The 22,046-nt window shown below is 40.7% G+C and overlaps 2 protein-coding genes across 3 annotated transcripts in view; both read left to right on the forward strand.

Moving 5' to 3' along the window:
• The window catches only part of poglut3 (protein O-glucosyltransferase 3), a 41,975-nt gene extending 32,066 nt beyond the window's left edge, over positions 1-9,909 (forward strand). Inside the window, exons 6-8 of the mRNA XM_072264318.1 lie at positions 2,602-2,796; positions 7,197-7,301; positions 8,740-9,909. Coding sequence (XP_072120419.1) covers positions 2,602-2,796; positions 7,197-7,301; positions 8,740-8,865 — 426 coding nt within the window. The 3' untranslated portion in view covers positions 8,866-9,909. The remainder of the gene's footprint in view (positions 1-2,601; positions 2,797-7,196; positions 7,302-8,739) is intronic.
• A 7,597-nt stretch (positions 9,910-17,506) lies between these two features.
• Positions 17,507-22,046, forward strand: part of c7h11orf65 (chromosome 7 C11orf65 homolog) — a 68,570-nt gene continuing 64,030 nt past the window's right edge. Inside the window, exon 1 of one of the 2 annotated variants that reach the window (XM_072264319.1) lies at positions 17,507-17,559. The gene's annotated coding sequence lies outside the window, so the exon portion shown is untranslated. Of the gene's footprint in view, positions 17,560-19,147; positions 19,225-22,046 lie in introns of those variants that run through there. The other variant, XM_072264320.1, reaches the window with a different exon arrangement.

Consider the following 22,046-nt stretch of genomic DNA (forward strand, 5'->3'; position numbering starts at 1 on the left):
CAAGACAGTGACTATATTTCATTAGGCGTTTGAAGAGATTTGGCATGTCAACAAATACACTCAAAAACTTCTACAGTTGTACCGTGGAGAGCATTCTGACAGGCTGCATCACTGTCTGGTATGGAGGGGCTACTGCACAGGACCGAAAGAAGCTGCAGAAGGTTGTAAATCTAGTCAGCTGCATCTTGGGTACTAGCCTGTAAAGTACCCAGGACATCTTTAGGGAGCAGTGTCTCAGAAAGGCAGCATCCATTATTAAAGACCTCCAGCAACCAGGGCATGCCCTTTTCTCACTGTTACCATCAGGTAGGAGGTACAGAAGCCTGAAGGCACACACTCAGCAATTCAGAAACAGCTTCTTTCCCTCTGCCATCCGATTCCTAAATGGACATTGAAGCTTTGGACACTACCTCACTTTTTTAAAATATACAGTATTTCTGTTTTTGCACTTTTTAAAAAAAATCTATTCAATATACGTGTACTGTAATTCATTTACTTTATTTATAACTTTTTTTTCCTCTGCAAGATTATGTATTGCATTGAGCTGCTGCTGCTGCTAAGTTAACAAATTTCACGTCACATGCTGGTGATAATAAACCTGATTCTGATTCTAATCGTACCCAGACAGTGAAACTAGGCAAGTGCTCATCATCCCTCTTAACCCTGAATACTGGTGCTCCGCAGGCTGTGTACTGAGTTCACTTCTCTTCTCTCTCATCACCTATGAATGCACTCCTGATTGTGCTACAAACGGAATCATCGAATTTGCAGACGACACAACTGCGACTGGCCAAATCACAAACAATAATGAATCTGCATATAGAGAGGAGGTGCTGATTGGTGCAGGAGCCACAACCTATCACTCAGCATCAAGACTCAAAAGAAATGATAATTGACTTCAGGAAGGAGAGAGGTCCTGAACAAACCCCATTATTTATAAGTGGTGAGGTAGTGGAAACATTCCCCAGTTTCACGTTTTGGGGATGAACATCACCAAGGATCTCTCTTGGTCCATCAACACAATCTCAGTAGTAGGGAAGGCATAACAGCAACTATATTACCTAAGGTGCTTAAGCAGAGCTAATCTGCCCCAAAAGTTGCTGGCCAACTTTTACTGATGTGCGATAGAGAGCATACAGTGTGGTACCCTAACTGCAGCAAGACAGATCATAAAGCATTCCAACCAAGTAATTAGAATGGCTCAGCACATCCTTGGGACTCAAGTAGCAGACCTGAAGACAATATACAACTCATGATGCCTGTAGCACACTTGTAACGTCATTAAAAACCCATTACATCCCAGACACTGTTCAATCTTCTGCCATCCGGTAGGACATACAGAATCATTTTGGCCAAGAAGGTAAGGCTGGAAAAACAGCTTCTTCCTGAGGGCTGAATAATTCTACATCCCGGCTTGCTAATGGCCTTTGAGTGATATGGACTATTGAAGTCACTTGTTGCATGTAAATATTGGAAGTTTTTAAAATGGAGCCATACTGCAACATTTTAAATATATGTTTTGCACGGACTGGAGTAGCACCGTAATCTTGTTCTCCTGAGCAATAACAGTAAAGTTCTATTCTACTGTATTCAGTTCACTGCACCATTTTCATTTTATTCAATATTACATAAATTGCTAGTTTGCTCCATAGCCACAGCCTTTCCATTTTCAAATCTCTGACATGCCTCTTAAGTATACATCACTTACTTGGCTCGTGAGCTTTACGTTTTTACTTTTTTTGTTTGTTCAGAATTGTTTTCTTTCAGCTGCACACTTGGGGCTGTTGAGTATCAGTGAGGCTTGTCTCTGTTGCCATTTCAAAACTCCAGCCAGCACTTTTGCTACCACGTAGACATCTCAAGGTCCTGAAATACTGGTCAGCAACTCAATGGTTCAATTTAATATCAGATCACGTATACAGTATACAACCTGAAATTCCTCCTCTTCGCAGACATCCACGAAACAGAAGGAAAACCCCAAAGAATGAATAACAGAAAATCGTTAGAACCGCAAAGCCCACCCCTCCCGCGCACAAGCATCAGCAAACGTATCAGCCCTCCCCCTTACTGTGCTGAAAGTTGTATGATCCAAGGGCAAGTATAGACATAGGAACCTTCTTCTTTAAAAGAGAAACAGGTGACAGTTTGGGACCAAGTGTTCATGAATGCAAAATTGTTTATTGTTATGTTTGTTTCAAAGCTGGACAGTTGGTGCATTTGAGATTTCTATATATTTAAAAGATTATCTTTACCATGAAGATCAATCAGCATACACAAGTTCTGTAGCAGCATTTGTTTTTGCATCTCATGTCTTTTGTTCATTCACGTTGTTGTGAAAGAAGATCAGTAACTAGCTTGTTTTTGTATTAATAAATGTGTTGCTCTCCATTATCAGTAAGTCTAAACTTAAAATTTAATCATATTAAACAACAGGTTTTATCATACAAAGAGTTACAAAATTGAGTCTGTATACCTTCAAAATCTTCTCACTGGCTGTAATTATTACAAATGAAAATATCATTGTACATGTTATGCACAAAATTTGTAAGGTATTTATTTATTAATTTAATTATAACATGTATTTTCTGAATATTTTCCCAGTATAAATATCAAGTGAATGTGGATGGTACTGTGGCAGCATATAGGTTCCCGTACCTTATGTTGGGTGACAGCCTTGTATTGAAACAGGATTCGAAATACTATGAGCACTTCTACAAATCTCTAAAACCATGGATACATTATATTCCAGTGAGGAGAGATCTGAGTGACCTTATCGAAAAGATTAAGTGGGTGAAGGTAAGTCGGTCACAACGGTAAAATTGAACATCCAGAATTTGCCTAATAGAGTTGCCAATATTTTATGGCAGCAATGATTGATGAGCTACACGGGGACTGTTTTGATGTGTAACAGAAGTTCCTGGGAGCAGCAAGCTGTTCTCTATAATTATTAGTGTTGCATAGAATTGTATTAAATAACTGGAGGAAATTAAATGTAACACAGGACCTTCCCTTTATGTGTTCCTGAAATCTGACCATTAGTCCATGAAGGTTATTCAAGTACATAAAGCTCAGCTTTCTTTCCCTCCACAAACCTAGTTCAGGTTTTAACTCTGCACGCTCAATAAGTCAGTCAGCACAGTGAAATTTCCCAGTTGTTGGCCTGAAACATTGATTCGGTTTCTCACTTCCTGTTGATGGAAAAAAAAGTAGTTTTTAGAACCATAGAACCATGGAACACTACAGCACAGTACAGGCCCTACGGCCCTTGATATTGTGCCAATCCATATAATCCCAAAAAAAACGTACTAAACCCCCACTACCCGATAACCCTCTATTTTTCTTTCATCCATGTGCCTGTCCAAGAGGCTCTTAAGTACCCCTAATGCTTTAGCCTCCACCACCATCCCTGGAAAGTCATTCCAGGCCCTCTGTGTAAAAAAAAAAAAAAAAAAAAAAAAAAAAAAAAAACTTACCCCGATGTCTCCCCTAAACTTCCCTCCCTTAACGTTGTACATATGCCTTCTGGTGTTTGCTATTCGTGCCCTGGGAAACAGGTACTGGCTATCCACCCTATCTATGCCTCTTATAATCTTGTAGACCTCTATCAAGTCCCCTCTCATTCTTCTACGTTCCAAAGAGAAAAATCCCAGCTCTGCTAACCTTGCCTTTTGAAATAAGAAAAGACAGTGTTGGTGTGCTGAACATTTCCAACACTGTCTTTTCTTATTTCAAAAACTACTTTCTTTTTCATCTTCAGGAAGGGAGAGACAAAGAAGCAGAAGTAAGTGTAGAGTTGAGTATAGCTGAAGTGACCATTTTCTGAGCTGTATGTGACAGGCTAATTTAGATCCAGGCTCAAACTGTGGATTTTACCTTTCATTTAAGAAGGAGCCATTTATCAAATGAGTCTTGAGAAGTACACTGATTATTAATTTTAAAAAAACTTTTGTTCCACATGAATTATGTTTATTCTTTCAGTTCAAAATAAAACTGAATGATAGAGAAAGAAACAAAAGCTAACGTGCTTGTATTGATGTGACCAACTGAAATTTGAATAGCACCTACAGCATTTCTACTCATAACGATATACAAGTAAGATCACACTACAAGTTAGTTTTAAAAACATCTTACTATCTTTTAGTTCTTATCCCATTTGAAGGCTGAATATTTTATCATATCTTTGAATTCAATTAGCCACAAAATGTGCCAGGAGTTTATTCAGTTTTCTCCAGGCAAATCAAGACACTATAAGATGTACCTGCTAACAAAGTTACTCTTTTTCAAAAACAATTTAATGAATTGTCTGCTAGTTGTGTCATTTAATAATCTTACTACTTTGTTAAATATTGCTAATTATTAATTATTTCAAAGCAGTCCCCCTATGAATACATTGGTTTGTAATAGAATTTAAATATAGGTAGGAAAATACTATATATGGTCATTGCCTATACGCTAAGTCTAAAAGATAATTAATTTTGATGTGGAAATTTGCATTACTTTATACTTTATCCTTTATTGTCGCCAAATAATTGATACTAGAACATACAATCATCACAGCGATATTTGATTTTGCGCTTCACACTCCCTGGATTACAAATATTAAATATTTAAAATAGTAAAAATTAGTAAATATTAAAAATTTAAATTATAAATCATAAATAGAAAATAGGAAAATGAAAAGTAAGATAGTGCCAAAAAACCGAGAGGCAGGTCTGGATATTTGGAGGGTACGGTCCAGATCTGGGTCAGGATCCGTTCAGCAGTCTTATCACAGTTCGAAAGAAGCTGTTCCCAAATCTGGCCATACAGTTGAGTCTTCATGCTCCTGAGCCTTCTCCCGGAGGGAAGAGGGACGAAAAGTGTGTCGGCTGGGTGGGTCGTGTCCTTCATTATCCTGGCAGCACTGCTCCGACAGCGTGCGGTGTAAAGTGGGTCCACGGACGGAAGATTGGTTTGTGTGATGTGCTGCGCCACGTTCACGATCTTCTGCAGCTTCTTTTGGTCTTGGACAGGACAACTTCCATACCAGGTTGTGACGCACCCTAGAAGAATGCTTTCTACGGTGCATCTATAAAAATTAGTGAGGGTTTTAGGGGACAGGTCAAATTTATTTAGTTTTCTCAGGAAGTAAAGGCGCTGGTGGGCCTTCTTGGCAGTGAACTCTGCTTGGTTGGACCAAGTCAGGTCATTTGTGATATTGACCCCGAGGTACTTAAAGCTTTTGACCTGTTCCACTTGTGCACCACCAATGTAAATTGGGTCGTGAGGTCCGCTACTCCTTCTGAAGTCAACAACCAATTCCTTCATCTTGCTGACGTTGCGGGATAGGTTATTGTCTTTGTACCATGCCACCAGGTTCTTAGAGTACACGGCCTTGTGGGGCACCGGTGCTCAGAGTGATTGTAGAGGAGAGCTTGTCCCCTATTTTTACATTAATTGTAATAAACACCCGTGCTGCAGTAGATTGTTACAAAAAGGGCACATTAATTTCTATCACATTTTTATTTAGAATGTGAAATTCTCCTTTTTCAATTTAACATTCAGCTCTTCTACTCATACCACCATTTTGTAAAGCAGAAGTTTAAAAATGAACTATTATACTGTAAATATGGCAATGGAGACAGGTGCATGTAACAGAGAATGAATAAATAATGGGTCAAAGTTCACTGACTAATGGTGTAGGTTTTGAAAAGAACTGTTGGTGTTTGATAGGAAGACCCATACTTCCATGTGGGCACTGCTAGCCATTAATCCTACCTGAGCAATGGAATGCTGTGGCCCACGTCGTGCTCTAATGTGGACTTTCCTCTGTCTGTGGCTTTGTGCACTAGTGTCATATTTTACACTGTCTTTGCTGTCTTGCCCGAGTATGCAATCCTGTGATGCTGCTCCAAATAGCTTTCTCATTGTGCTTGCACGTCCCTGTGCTTATGCAAATGACAGTAGGCTCTACTTGATATCCCACATCGTCGAGGAAGCTAGAAAGTAAAATTTGTCTGTTTACTTTGCCACTGGACTTAGAACATGTGTCTGAGTCCTGGATTGCTTTCTGGCCTTCTATCCCGAGCAGGTAAGCATGAGTTTTACGGACCCATCGTGGTGATCAATTAAAAGCATTGAGGTTCACCAACTACAGTGGGTTCCAGTTAACTGGGCCATTAGTTGATCGGGGCAGCCATTTATTTGGACAGCTCTTCAATAATAAAAATCAAATTAAGAAAATAGCTGGGATTCCCTTCATTTATCTGGGAGACTATGCCACCTAATTGCGGCAGCATACTGTTGCCAAACAGTTTCTAACTAGCATCAGTTGCGTGCACTGCATGGCTGTTAGACTAGTACCATGCTTGGAGCAATCAGTTTTTAATTAGCATCAGTTGTGTGTGTTTGTGTTCAAAAAAAGCAGTGATTTTTGTCAGTGATAGTTGGTGAGAAATAAGCAGTAAGGCAATTCAGAACTGTTTTGTTCACTGGTTTCAAGCATTCAGACCTGGAGTTGCCAGAAACGCTAGGAGTAAAAATGAAAATATTTCACTACCTCAACAAGTTAACCAACTTGAATGGTACAATGCAAGTGAAAATTTGGAGGATGCAATCATCTAAAGCATTGTATGAAGGCATTTCATTACCCTGCAATCAGTTTTGGCACTGATTTTGTTCATTGACAGTCAATCAAAAGAACACGCCAGATGAATTCCTCCATTGATAACTATTAGAAACTAATACAGTTTTATAGTACTGTAGAGGTATTGGTAGTGTTCTAACTTGTTCTGTATTTCATTTAAATATGAAATATTTAATAGATTCTAAATTCAGAATAACATAATGCTAATCCTAATTTGGAACACTTAAAGTATTCTTAACAATAGTTCACAGCGTGTTGTGCTTCCTTGCAAAGTAATGCCTCAAGAGTACAATATTATTATTGCCATGAACTTCCCACAGTCCTAGTCTTTATCTGTTGTTTTGGGAGTATGCTAGATGGCAGGCTACTATGTATGAAGTGTTATTTGGAAACTGGAAAGACCTAACATGCAGTACTGTTCAAAAGCCTTGGGCACCCTAGCTATCTATATGTGCCTAAGACTTTTGCACAGTGCTGCATAACAAAACAATTGCTAATGAAAATGTAAAAAGGAATGGAATTCTGCAAGCATCTTACTAAAATGTTTCTCATTTACTTGATTTTATTTTAGGACAATGATGCCGAAGCACAGAAAATTGCCAGATCAGGGCAGGTTCTTGCTCGAGACCTTCTACAACCTTCAAGTCTTTACTGTTACTATTACAAAGTCTTACAGGTTTGAGAGACTCAATAGATTTATTATTGTGTAAAGCTGGCATGCATAATTACTTTTAATGTCATTACTTGGATTCAGTGGATGAGTTGATAGACAGATAAATGGGAGGAAATTTTAAAGTAGCTATTTATCCTGGATGGATACAGAATAATCACTGAATTAGCTTTATCTTATCATCGCCTTGTGTTAGTAAAATACTTAATTTTTGTGGAGCAAAGTTAGTGAAGGGAAAATCTTTGACAGCAATGTTGGTTTGGCAGTTTTTGCTTGGAAAATCAAACTTTTCTGTTTTTATTCACTGTGTGAGAATGGAAGACCAAAGACTGGGCTTCAGTAAGGGTGTCAAAGGTTACGGGGAGAAAGCAGGAGAATGGGGTTGAGGAGGATAGTAAGTCAGCCATGATCAAATAGCAGAGCAGACTCGATGGGCCGAATGGCCTAATTCTCCCCCTATTTCTTATGGCCTTAATTATAGGCACCTGTTCGTCCCAACAAGTTTTGTCTCATTTTGTAAGTAAAGCTTCCCTGGTGCTCCCAGTATAGCCTCCTATATAATCGGCAAGACCCGACGTAGATTGGGAAACTGCTTTGCCAAGCACCTACACTCCATCTGCCAGAAAAAGTGGGATACCCCAGTGGCCATCTATTTTAATTCCGCTTCCCATTCCAATATGTCCACCCATGCCCTCCTGTACTGTTGCAATGAGGCCACACTCAGGTTGGAGGACCAACAACTTGTGTTCCATTTGGGTAGCCTCCAACCTGATGTCATGAACATAGATTTTTCAAACTTCTGGTCATTCCTCCCCACTTCCCTATTCCCCATTCCCTTTTCCCTCTCTCACCACATCTCCTCCCCCCTTTTTCTTTCTTCCATGGCCTTCTGTCCTCTCCTGTCAGACTCCCCCTTCTCCAGCCCTGTATCTCTTCCACCTATCAACTTCCCAGCTCTTTACTTCACCCCTCCTCCCAATTTCACCTATCACCTTGTGTTTCTTCCTTCCCTCCCCCCACATCTTCTAGCTCTGACTCCTCATCTTTTTTTTCCCCCAGTCCTACTGAGGGACTCGGCCTGAAACATCGACTGTACTGTTTTCCATAGATGCTGCCTGGCCTGCTGAGTTCCTCCAGCATTTTGTGTAAACAAGGCAGCATGTTGTGCACCGCAGCATGAAATACATTGAATTGATTATAGTCTTATCAATATTACTGCCCCTCAACAGCTGTTGTGTTGCCAGCAAAGAAATCGGACATAGGGATTCAATCAAAATGGGTTCTAAATTCAGAATAACATAATGCTAATCCTAATTTGGATCACTTAATGTATTCTTAGCAATAGCTCCCAGCGTGTTGTGTTTCCTTGGAAAGTAATTTCTCAAGAGTACAATATTATGATTACCACCAATGTTCCAAAGTCAGTCTTTCTTTGTTGTTTTAGGAGTATGCTAGGCGACAGACGACTAAGCCTGAAATTCGGGAAGGAATGGAGCACGTTCTACAGCCGTCTGACCATGAATCTATATGTAACTGCAAAGGAGCTACCAGTGTAAAGGAAGAACTGTAATCAATATTATTGCTTGTTTTTATTTTGTATGCTTTATTGAAAAACAATTCTTTCTTGGACCATTTCTAGAAAGGGCCTGGGGTAATGTATATTTTAAACATGAACTAAAATTCACTACACTCAAATTTCGTGTATAATGTTAATTCAGCCCTTGCGGCTTCAAGTTGACAAAATGAAATGTGAAATTAAAAAGTAAACATTGCAGAAATAATGTACTGAAGTTTGTAATTTAAACTTAGCAGTTACTTGAGCTATAATTTGTAACTGAAGATATACTTCATCTGGTTTGATTTGTCAGTAGGCACAATGTTGCATTTAGTCTGTTGACACATTTGACAAAATATTAGAATCTGATTTTGTTTCTTTAGTAATAGAGCAACTTTCAGAACTAATTTACTTCAGTACATGCTTTCTGCATATATATATATATATATATATATATATATATAAATATATTATATATATGAGAGTTCTTTGTAAACTACAAGTCTAATGTACTCGCCCCAGAGAACTGTTTATATTAAATATGTGCTGAAACTTGCAAGAAATATTGTACTTTATGTTTGTAAAGTAAATTAAAGATTCAGTGTGACTATTCACAGAGGGAATATAATGAATTATGTTTCAAAATTACAGATTCAAGTTTTGATTTGCTATCAAATTATTCATCCTTAGGGCTAGAAATAATTATTTAAATGTTTGGCAAAGATTTTCAAGGGTGATCACAGTGACTCCCTTGTATATATTGTGTTTTTGTGTGTATGACTGTGTGTCTATATATAAAATACACGCGATGAACAGTTTCTGTTTCTTAAATGACAGCCAGGATGGGATTTAGATCTAGATACAGTCAAGGGTGCAAATTTCAGTGAATCTAGCAAATTGCATTTAATTAGCCATTGTTTAACCTCCCCATGCTTAAATTTATGTGCAAGGATAAATTGCACATTGTATATTGAATGAAAAGTAATATTATTACCCAAAGGCATGAAAAGTAAATGAGAATTCAAAGTTAAATTTTCAATTACATTAGCCATGGACCTAAAGGTAGAGCAGTTTTAAGTATTCAAGTAACACACATCAAAGTTGCTAGTGAACGCAGCAGGCCAGGCAGCATCTGTAGGAAGAGGTGCAGTCGACGCTTCAGGCCGCCTCGACCTGAAACGTCGACTGCACCTCTTCCTACAGATGCTGCCTGGCCTGCTGCGTTCACCAGCAACTTTGATGTGTGTTGCTTGAATTTCCAGCATCTGCAGAATTCCTGTTGTTTAAGTATTCAAGTGTCCTATTCCTGTTCCAATTCATGTATTTTATAATTGGAAATAACAAGGCATCTGGGACTTTCGGTTTCATAAATAGCGATAGAGAGTGTATGAGGAACGAGATCATAGAAAAGTTGATGCACCTGGAAAAATTAAGTGTGAGTTGACAATTTAGTGTCAATTCAGTGAATTCTGCCTCAGCACTCCTTTGCAGCAGTGCTACAAATCTAATTTCAAATTCCTTTCAGTCCTTGCCTTTTAAGAGCACAAGATGATTGTTAAATTCTGAAATAAAAACTGAAAGTATATTTAAAATAGGACATTAATGGCTCTATACCAAATTATTTTGAGATGCCCCTTTGTTCTGTATTTAATTATGTTCCTATTCTCCCACCCAGAATGTCTCCCCTCGTTGCTCTCAATCTAGTCCGATTTCCATCCACTGCCAACTCTTATCTCATTTCTGCCTCCAAATTATTTTATACAGTCAGAATCAAGTAGGGAGCCTCTCTCTGGTGCCAGATTCTTTGTAAGTCCATTTGCAGTTTTTGATTTAACTGCAGGGAAAATGGAAGTTTTGAGAAGATTTTGGCAGCCAAACCCAAGACATATTTAAATATTTGATTATTTTAGGGTGCCTAAATCTGGGGTAAAAAAGAGACGGAGAAAATTTCACTTGTAGTGCTTTCAAACACACAATGCTGGAGGAGCTAAACAGGTCAGGCAGCATCTGTGGGGATAAGTAAAGACCCAACATCTCAGGCTGAGACACATCACCAGGTCTGGGAAGGAAGAAGCCAGAAGAAAGAAGGTGGGAACAGAAGGAGTACAACCTGGAATGTGATCGGTGAAACCAGGTACCAGGTGAGGGGGAAGGCAGGTAGGTGAGGAAGGGGAAATGAAGTGAGACACTGGGAGGTGATAGGTCAGAAAGGTAAAAGGGCTGAAGAAAAAGGGATCTGATAAGAAGGGAGAGTGGACCATGGGAGAAAGGGAAGGAGGAAGGGCAGCAGAGGGAGGTGATAAGTAGGGTGAGGAAAAAAGAATGCTTAAAAAGGGAAGAAGAATAGGGAATGGTAAAAGAGAGAAGGGGAGGGGTAGAAATTTCCAGAGGTTAAGTAAGTCAATGTTCATGCCTGACCCACTGGGTTCCTCCATCATTTTGTGTATGTTACTCTAGATTTCCAGCATCTGCTGAATCTCTTGTGTATAAAAATTATGCTGCTTTCAAAACCTTTCAGACTACAAGACATAGGAGCAGAATAAGGGCATTCAGCCCAGCAAGTCTTCTCTGTCACTCCATCATGGCAGATCTATTATGTTTTTTTTGTTATAATATATTATCCCTCTCAACCCCATTCTCCTGCTTTCGCCTCCCCCCCCTACTTTGACACCCCTACTAATCAAGGACCCATCAACCTCCGCTTTAAATATACCCAATGACTTGGCCTGCTCAGCTGTCTGTGGCATTGAATTACAGAGTCAGCACCCTCGGTCAAAAGAAATTTCTCATCTCTGTTCGAAAGGGGCATCCTTCTATTCTGAGGCTGTGCCCTCTGGTCCTAGACTTGCCCACTATAGGTAACATCTTCTCCATATCCACTCTATCCAAGTATTTCAATATTCAATAGATTTCAATGAGATTTCCCCCTCATTCTTCTAAACTCCAGTGAATACAGACACAGAGACATCAAGCACTACTCATATGTTAACCTGTTCATTCCTGTGAACCTCCTTTGGACCCTCTCCAATACCAACATATCCTTTCTTAGAGGCCCAAAACTGCTCAAAGTACTCTATACTGTCTGACCAATGCCTGATAAAGCCTCAGTACTAGATCCTTGCTTTTATATTCTAGCACTCTCAAAATGAATGCTAACATTGTATTTGCCTTCCTTGCCACCAATTCAACATGCACGTTAACATTTGGGGAATCCTGCATTGCATTGGGACTCCCAAGTCTCTTTGCACCTCTAGCTTCTGAATTTTCTGCCCATTTAGAAAATAATCTACACCTTTATTCCTTCTACCAAAGTGCATGACCATACACTTCCCTACACTATATTCCATCTACTACTTTGCCCATTGTCCTAATCTGTCAAGTTCTTACTGAGATATATAAATATATATAAATAATAATAACGTGGGAGGATAAAAGCTGTCACACTAACTAGACTACAGCACTAATCAGAAGCAGCCAACCAGAAAAGGTCCCCTTTATTGCCATTCTTTACCTCCTGTCAGTCAGCTGATCTTCTATCCATGCCAGTATCTTTCCTGTAATACCATGCCTGTTACCTTGTTTAGCAGCCTCATGTGCAGCACCTTGTCCAAGGCCTTCTGAAAGACCAAATATACAATATCAAATGACTCTCCTTTGTCTATCTTACCCACTATCCTTAAAAGACACACAGACAGCATGTTGAGAACATAGTGATTCTTTGCAATTCACAAAAATGGCACCATTTTTGGTTGATAAGTTTTAAACACCACTGATCTAATTATCATAATATCAATTTCCCTATTATCCTACACTTTGTATAAATTAAAACTTGTATTAAATCTAGGGTCACAAAAATATGTCATGAGAGTGGAAGGTGCTCTTTGTTAGTAGTAGACAGACATTAGGTAGTAGATCTTGGAGAAATGTGATAGTGTTTCTGTCCACCTGTTACTCATCTAGGTTACAAATTTCATGGGTTGGGAAGTATGGTTTTAAATGGTGCACAGTGTGGACACGCGCTTTAATTGAGTGGCAATATCCATTGTCAGGTTCCTTCAAGATCTGCTGTGATTCAATTGTTGTTAATAGTGACTGTACAAAAACACAAAATAAAATGCCTTTACGCGTTAGCAAGTAGAAGATGAAAACTGCTGAACTGTGGGTGTTTTTATGTAATGCTTTTGCAAGTTGAATGGTGTCATAGAAACTCACAGGCTAGGATAATATAACTAACTATAATGGATGCAAAAATAAGAGATTTGGGGAAATGTTTTATTTTCTGAAGCTTTAGAACAACTTGTCTTGCAATGATTCAGTATTTTTGTGCTTGCACCAGTTGTGTATTGCAGATTTAGATGACATCTTTTAACGGTTCAGTTGAACGATAGATTGTACGTGTTAAGGAGATGCAGCACATTTTATTGGAAGTTACATCATAGAAGGAAAGATGTCATCCATTTGCTCGTGGGTAGATGCCAAGATGTACAAGTTGGCTCCTGCCAAACTAGGAGATAAAGTATCAGGCACTCCTGCAGGATGTGTGCTTAGCCCACTGCTCTTCTCTCTCCACTCATGACTGAGTGGCAAAGCACAGCTCAGATGCCGTCTATGACTCGCAGATGACACCACTGTTGTTGGTAAATGGTGATGAGGAGGCAGACAGAAGCAAGGTAGTTCAGCTGGCTGTGTGGTGTCATAATAACAACCTCGTACCCAATGTCAGCAAGACCAGGGATTTGATCGTGGGCTTCAGGGAGGGGAGTGGGAAAGCACACTGCTCCTCACTGAGGGTCTTCAAGTTCTAGGGCATCAGCATCGCAGAGGATCTATCCTGGGTCCAACACATTGATGCACTGATACAGGCGGCATTCAAGCAGCTGTTTCCTTAGGAGTTCAAGTCACCAAATACTCCTGAAAATGTCTATCAATGAGAACTACTTCATTATCCCTTTCTTCATGCTGTTTAGTTTGTAATTTGTAATTTTTGTTTATGCACTGTACTTCTGCCACAGAACAACAAACTGCACAACTTGTAACTCAGTGGTAAGAAACCTAATTCTGATTAAACTAGTGAACATCATTAGTCCTTCACCCTCTTTTCCATAATATGCCAGAGTTACTTTGGTACTAGAATCAGAATCCAGATGAAAGTGCTACAAAGCTCTGGCAAATTTGAGAAGAATTGCTAAATACCAGGAGTGTGATGTAAGTTAGATATTGACTTTGTGGAATCCTAGAGGCACTTAGTCAAATGAGGCCACCGAGTGAGACGAAACAGAATTTCAATTGGGTATTTATTATTGTTCAGCTAACAGAAAGATCAGTTCAGCAGGCACAGGATATGATACATTGCCCAATGACCTTGCTGGATTGTGCTATGTTTTGTAGTTACAAAATGTAACATGTGCGATAAGGTGTTTTTAAAATGAACCTGAGATGGCTATCGACCAGTTAAAGCAGAGCAAAACATTTGAATTAAATAAAATGCTTCGAGGAATGGTTGAGTCTAAAAGAAACAGCCCAGCACGTGGAGAGACAGTCGAGTTTAAAACAAAAGCAGTGCATCACATATTCTTAAGAAGGGAAGACAAAATGGAGTTTTTTTTTTAAAAAGGCCGTAAACAGAAGAATTCAGTGATCGTAAGAGTGACTGCTGGGTGATACTTATCATAAATAAAAGCAGAAATAACTAGCTACATCAGAAAGATTGACAAGTTTTATTACACAACAGGTTATTGGGTCGTACATACGGAGGTATTGGAACAGGATTTTGAAACAAATGAAGTAGCCAATGGGAAGCAAATGCCAATTTTTCTGAGTGTATTACTTTTAAAGGCACGTAGTTTGCTTTGAAGTTTGACTGCTCCAACCAAACTATCATAAATGAGCTTTCCTGATATTGTCAATTTAGAACTAAAGCCATTGTTGATTGCAGAATGCTTTAGGTTTCATAAGTGGAATCAAAAGGAAGGGGAGTCCATTTCAGCATGTGAGACTGAACTGAAGAGATTGGCTGAGCATTGTCAGTTCTGTAATGGGCATAATGATACACTAAAAAAAAATCATTTAGTTTGTGGAATCTTAAAAGAAAGCATTCAAAAATGGATCCGAACTGAAACACAGCTTACATTCAAACAGGCAGTGGAAATTGCTGTATCAATGGAAACAGAAGATTGAGATGCAACCAGGAATGAAAGTGAGTGTGAATAAAATTGCATCGTCTAAACAGAAATTAGCCTGGCAGAACAAATTGTGTTACAATTGTGGCAAGGCTCATATATACCAACCCGTATGCAGATATCCAACTAAGAACTTAAACTGGAGAAAAGGTCACTCCTGTGGAAATGACATTCGTAACTGTGAAATACAACAACCAACCAGCCACATTGAGCTTGTGGTAAAAACAGAAGGACCAGCAATGAAACCAATTGAAAGCAAATTTAGCAAGGTACTGGATGATGCCACGACTGTCTCCATGCTGAACACCATGAACTGTAACCCAACAGATGATAAAGTGGTGTTGGTGCCTTTGCTTGGAAAGCATATTGGACCAAGGAAAGACCATGCTGCTCAGAGGAATTGTGAAATTGATGAAAGCAGTGGTCCGACTACAACATCTGAGAAATTGTAGGCAACATATCTGAGAAAGCTTCTGATCTGTTAATCATGCAGTTGCTTGTGAAATGTGACTTTGTGTTAAGCTGGAAGAGAGTTCAAGGAACTTCAAGAAAGTTGCAAGCATTTGGATTTTGTGAGTATGAAGAACCAGAATTTTCTCTGCATCCTTTAAGGTTATTGCATGAACTTCAAGTGGGTGACAAAAAGCTGCTTGTAAAAGTAGATTCAAAGACCAAAGCCCAGCTGTTTGAATGGAAGGCCACAAAGACGGGAGTCAATGGAGATACAAAAACAGAGGATTTGTTAGATGTTGTGGATACAGAAATCGAGAGGAGAGATCAGATTGTAAAGGGAGCAATAGAAGAATTAACTAGAGAATATGCCAGTGAAATAAATGCACCTTCTCAAGATCAAGATGCACAACCTAGAAAAAAGAAAAGGAGGGAGGAGATGGAGAGAGAGAATGTGAACAAGAAAGAGAATGGTGTGAAAGAGAAGGAACATGAGAAAGAAAAAAAGGATTTATGTAGATCCAGCGAGAGAAAAGGAGAAGAAAAGTGTCCAGAGCTGTCAGAACCGCTTCCTGCAGTCCCAGAGTCAACTCTACAACCACCACAGAGGAACCCCCAGAACCTGGAATTATTTCACAGCCACAAGTCTCACCAGTCAGAGTGATCCCACTTGTCAGGAAAGACATTATCCCTCAAGAGTAATAAACTCCCCACAGTGATTAAATCTTTAGGCCTGAAAGGGACATTTTAAAAACTGACGATGCTGTGGATGTCTGTACATAGTAGTTGCATTATGTAATGTAGTGCGTATGTATATTTGAGAAGCATCCTATATTGAGTTGGAGTTTATTCCTAAGCAGAGAGAAGTGTTGTAAGACCATAAGATATAGGAGCAGAATTAGGCCATTTGGCCCATCAAGTCTGCTCTGCCATTTCATCATAACTGATCCATTTTCGCTCTCAGCTCCAATCTCCTGCACCCCTCCCCACCATATCCCTCATGCCCTGACCAATAAAGAACCTATCAACCTCTGTCTTAAATATGCATAAAGACTTGCCCTCGACAGTCGCCTGTGGTAACAAATTCCACAGATTAACCACTCTCTGGCTAAAGAAACTTTTTAGTTGTTATTTAAAAGTCTCCCAATCCTCCAAGTTCCCACTAATTTTTGCTCTATTTTATGCCCTCTCTTTGGCCTTGATTTCCCTTGTTGGCCATGGTTGTGACATCCATAGAACACTGTGTATTTAGTATTTCAATAATATTTGAGTAATCGTGTGTGTGTATGTATGTATGTATGTGTATATATATGTATATATATACACATACACATATACACACACACACATATATATGTTAATTAAGCATTTTTGTTTGTTTAAATAATATATTACGAGTTATATTGTGTACGCCTTCACGTGATACGTGGGCGGCTCGCTTAAAGTGAACTCGAAGCCAGATCCACTTTTCGGACTCTCGCGTCTTCCCTGAATTAGTTTAATGTTTTTAAAATACAAAACATAACAGAATGTTAATTCTGAAAGTCAGTATTCACTGAAGAAAAGTGAGTGTCAATATAACATTTTGGCTTTGTCGTATTGGAAATGTGACAGCCAGAACCTAAACAATATTGACTAGCTCGAGAGACCATCCAAAAACGTACTTTCCACTAATAAATTCTGTATCGTTAGTTTGGAAATTGAATGCACGCTGTGTGTGCTTTAGAAATAATTTTTGACTCTGAGGGTTTGAATTTTATTTTCCCAGGCTGGTAAATAATTTTCACTGTTAATCTTGCAGCAAACCTACTGGATTTAACATACTGAACAGCAAGTGTGCGTTTCGAAAGCACGAATTACTGCATTATAACTAACTTTGTAAACAGTCAGTGAAACCAAGTTCAATATCAGTAATTAATACAGGGGAGAGAATTTGTCCCCTCAAGCGAGCGCTGCTTGATTAAAACCGAACGCCTTCGTGAGCTTCCGGCAAGTTCCGTCTGTGGCGTCATTTTCCGGAGTAACCATAGCGAAGAGACGCTTGAGCAGAGTGACGTTCACCAGGTCATCGGTAATAATGGTAAACTTTTCTATCATCAAAGTTGGGAATGTACTAATCTTATTCACTTAACTTTAATAGGTACCACATTAAAACGACACTTGTATCATCGTCCCTAAATATACCATTTTATGAACATTTACTTTAGATGTTCCTGTTGCAACAACTAAGGTCCATCCATCCTCATCTCCTTGCTGCTAACTCTGACTTGCTTTGATTTTCCGGGTTTACTTTTGGGTCTCTGTTTTCCACTTCTGTTTTTCTCCCCCTGATTATGGAATGTGTGTGACTGCAACTGGATATCAAATATAATAACAGGAAGATATGGCTGGATATATCCTATAGTACAGACAATACATGTCGATATTTTTTGTCAGAATGTAGTTTTTTTGAACTGCTGCCTCTGTTTTAAAAGGCAGAATCTCGAGTGTATGAGAGTTAATATGCAGAAAGGCGCAGTTACCAATCCCAACTAAGTCTAACTGGTCTTCACCTCGGTTAGGAAGTTGAGGGAAAAGATTTAAAGTTCAGCTCCGCAAAATAGAAGGTAAACTAGTAAAAACAGTAATGAATATGGATAGATTCTCTCTGAGCAGTGAGTGATCTACTCTGGAGAATTTCTATGCACAGAAGATCCATAGGATTTTACAACAATAACTTACAGCCTGTTGACATGGTTCCATAACCACCTGTTGGGCAGTATTCAGAAGGTTATAAGTTCACGTTCTACACCATTGACTTAAACTCCAAATCCAAGGTGACATTGTGCTGTATTGCTGGAGGTGCACATTTCAGAGAAGATATTAAAGCTGTTTTGAAAATGAGGGGAAAATTATCTGATGGACATCATTTATGTCTTAGCGAACATAGTTTTTGTGGACAATTTGGTTTTCACATTGTTGCTGGAACCAATTTTTTTGCCACCTTTCTTACTTTACAAGAGGAATTATATTTAAAAGATGTATGCAGATTGCTAAATTCCATTGCTGCCGCAAAACAACACATTTCACAACGTATTCTGGTGATATGTATAACCATATAACAATTACAGCATCGAAACAGGCCATCTCGGCCCTTCTAGTCCGTGCCAAACTCTTACCCTATCCTAGTCCCACCGATATATTAAACGGTTAAAATATTAAAATTAAACAATAATATTAAACCTAATTCCGATTCTGATATATTGGCTGTAAACTATTTTGAGATCTCTTCATGGGCAATATGTAAAGCAAGTATTTAGTTTTGCAAAATAAATTCCATCCTTCGTCTCGTTAGCGTGGCTGCAGGATGGCCGCATTGTTTATTCCAGGGACCAGCTGATTGCGCTTATGCAGGCCAGTTTAGCGAACACAGCAGCGGACAGCCCGGCTGAAATCTGGAGGAAAACACACAGAGGATGCAGAGGGGGATCGAAAAGGCGAGGGAAGAGGACTGGGTCGAGACAACAGAGGCTTATGGAGCAGAGAAGTTATAAGCTGTGTCTGCCCTCTCTCATCATGGGAAATGTGAGATTGCTGGGTAATAAAATGGACGAACTGACGGCGCTTGTCAGGAGTCAGAGAACATTTCGGGAGAGTAGTATCATGTGTTTTACTGAAACGTGGCTGCACAAGGACATACCCGATCAAAGCGTTTCCATAGAGGGCTTCCAGACCGTTTCAGCTGACCAGAATTGCACTGAGAGCGGTAAGTGTAAAGGAGGGGGGCTGGCGGTTCTGGTAAACAACAGATGGTGCAATCCTGGGCATATTACGATCAAGGAACGTGTTTGTAGCCCGGATATTGAACTTTTTGCTGTTGGACTCCGGCCATAGTATTTGCCAAGGGAAATCTCACATGCAATTGTGGTTGTTGTGTACATCCCTCCCTCTGCCAACCCGACGTCAGCGTGTAACATCATTTACACCGTCATAGACAGACGACAAACCCAGCACCCGAGTGCCCTCATCACCATCTCGGGTGACTTCAACCAGGTTACCATGGCTAGAACACTGCCCAACTTCACGCAGTATGTGAGCTGTACAACCAGAGGGGAGAGGACTCTGGATTTGACGTACGCTAACGTTAAGGATGCATACAGCTCTTCTCCCTTCCCCCCACTGGGAAGGTCAGATCACAACCCGGTGGATCTAAAACCCTGCCACATGCCTCTGGTGAAGAGTAAACCTGCAACCTCGAGGACAGTGAGGAAATGGTCGGAGGAGACTTATGAGGCGCTCCAGGGTTGTTTTGGGTGACAGACTGGCAGGCACTCTGTGAGCCACATGGAGAGGATATTGATGGGCTCACAGAGTGCATCACTGATTACATCAACTTCTGTGTGGACTGCAATGTTCCGACAAGAACTGTCCTTTGTTATTCAAATAACAAGCCATGGGTGACAAAGGACATTAAGGACATCCTGAATGCAAAAGAGGGCATTTAGAGATGGAAATAGGGAGGAGCTGAGGGCAATACAGAGGGACCTGAAAGCAAGGATCAGGGAGGCTAAAGACAGGTACAGGAGGAAGCTTGAGTGGAAACTCCAGCAGAACAACATGAGAGAGGTCTGGAGGGGGATGAGGACCATCACTGGGTTCCGGCAAACTAGCAACAGAGGAGCTGAAGGCAGTGTGGACAGGGCCAACGAACTTAACCTGTTCTTTAACAGATTTGACATTGTGGCCCCTGCCCATCCCCCACATGAGCCATCTGTTGTCGGCCCCCAACCAACACATATTCCACTCTCCCCTCCTACCCCTCCTCACAGTCCCCCACCCTGCTCTCATGACTATACCCCTTCCCCACACGAAACCACCATGGTGGGCTTCACAGCTGAACAGGTGAGAAGACAGCTGAAACGTCTCAACCCAAGCAAGGGTGCAGGACTGGATGGTGTCAGTACCAGGGTGCTCACAGCCTGTGCCCCTCAGCTATGTGGAGTACTTCACCATGTCTTCAACCTGAGCCTGAGGCTCCGGAGGGTTCCTGTGCTGTGGAAGACGTCCTGCCTCGTCCCTGTGCCGAAGACGCTGCACCCCAGCGGCCTCAATGACTACAGACCGGTGGCATTGACCTCCCACATCATGAAGACCCTGGAGAGACTTGTTCTGGAGCTGCTCCGGCCTATGGTCAGGGCACACTTAGATCCCCTCCAGTTCGCCTACCAGCCCCGCCTAGGAGTTGAGGATGCCATCGTCTACCTGCTGAACCGTGTCTATGCCCACCTGGACAAGCCAGCGAGTACTGTGAGGGTCATATTTTTTGACTTCTCCAGTGCGTTCAACACCATCCGCCCTGCTCTGCTGGGGGAGAAGCTGACAGTGATGCAGGTGGATGCTCCCCTGGTGTCATGGATTCTTGATTACCTGACTGGCAGACCACAGTACGTGTGCTTGCAACACTGTGTGTCCAACAGAGTGATCAGCAGCACTGGGGCTCCACAGGGGACTGTCTTGTCTCCCTTTCTCTTCACCATTTACACCTCAACTACTGCACAGAGTCTTGTCATCTTCAGAAGTTTTCTGATGCTCTGCCATAGTTGGATGCATCAGCAAGGGAGACGAGGCCAAGTACAGGGCTACGGTAGGAAACTTTGTCACATGGTGTGAGCAGAATTATCTGCAGCTTAATGTGAAAAAGACTAAGGAGCTGGTGGTAGACCTGAGGAGAGTTAAGGTACCCGTGACCCCTGTTTCCATCCAGGGGGTCAGGGTGGATATGGTGGAGGATTACAAATACCTGGGGATACGAATTGACAATAAACTGGACACTGAGAACACTGAGGCTGTCTACAAGAAGGTTCAGAGCCGTCTCTATTTCCTGAGGAGACTGAGGTCCTTTAACACCTGCCGGACGATGCTGAGGATGTTCTACGAGTCTGTGGTGGCCAGTGCTATCATGTTTGCTGTTGTGTGCTGGGGCAGCAGGCTGAGGGTAGCAGACACCAACAGAATCAACAAACGCATTCATAAGGCCAGTGATGTTGTGGGGATGGAACTGGACTCTCTGACGGTGATGTGTGAAAAGTTGCATGCCATCTTGGACAATGTCTCCCATCCACTACATAAGCATCCTTCCACACCTTCAAAACACACCATAATGGTCTAATGAGACTTTATTTCTGCTTCAGCGGGCACCAAACCATTTCCCTCCATCAAAACATTCATTCATTTTCTTGAATTTGTCCTCCTTTAACTCCATTCATTTCCCCAAAATAAATATTTATTTATTTATTTAGAAATACAGTGAGGAGCAGGCCCTTCAGGCACATCGCGCCACATCGCCAGTAACCCACCTATTTAACCCTAGCCTAATCACAAGATAACTAACAACGACTAATTAACCTATTAACCAGTATGTCTTTGGACTGTGGGCGGAAACCATAGCCGCCAGAGGAAACCTGCATGGTCACAGGAAGAAGGTGGGAACTTTCTTACAGAGGATGCCAGAATTGAACTCTGAACTCAGGCACCTTGAGCTGTAATAGTGTTGATGGAGCTATTGGAACTGACATGAGTCCCAGCCAT

This window comes from Mobula birostris, chromosome 7, assembly GCF_030028105.1.
Source record: "Mobula birostris isolate sMobBir1 chromosome 7, sMobBir1.hap1, whole genome shotgun sequence".
NCBI classification, from domain to species: Eukaryota; Metazoa; Chordata; class Chondrichthyes; order Myliobatiformes; family Myliobatidae; genus Mobula; species Mobula birostris.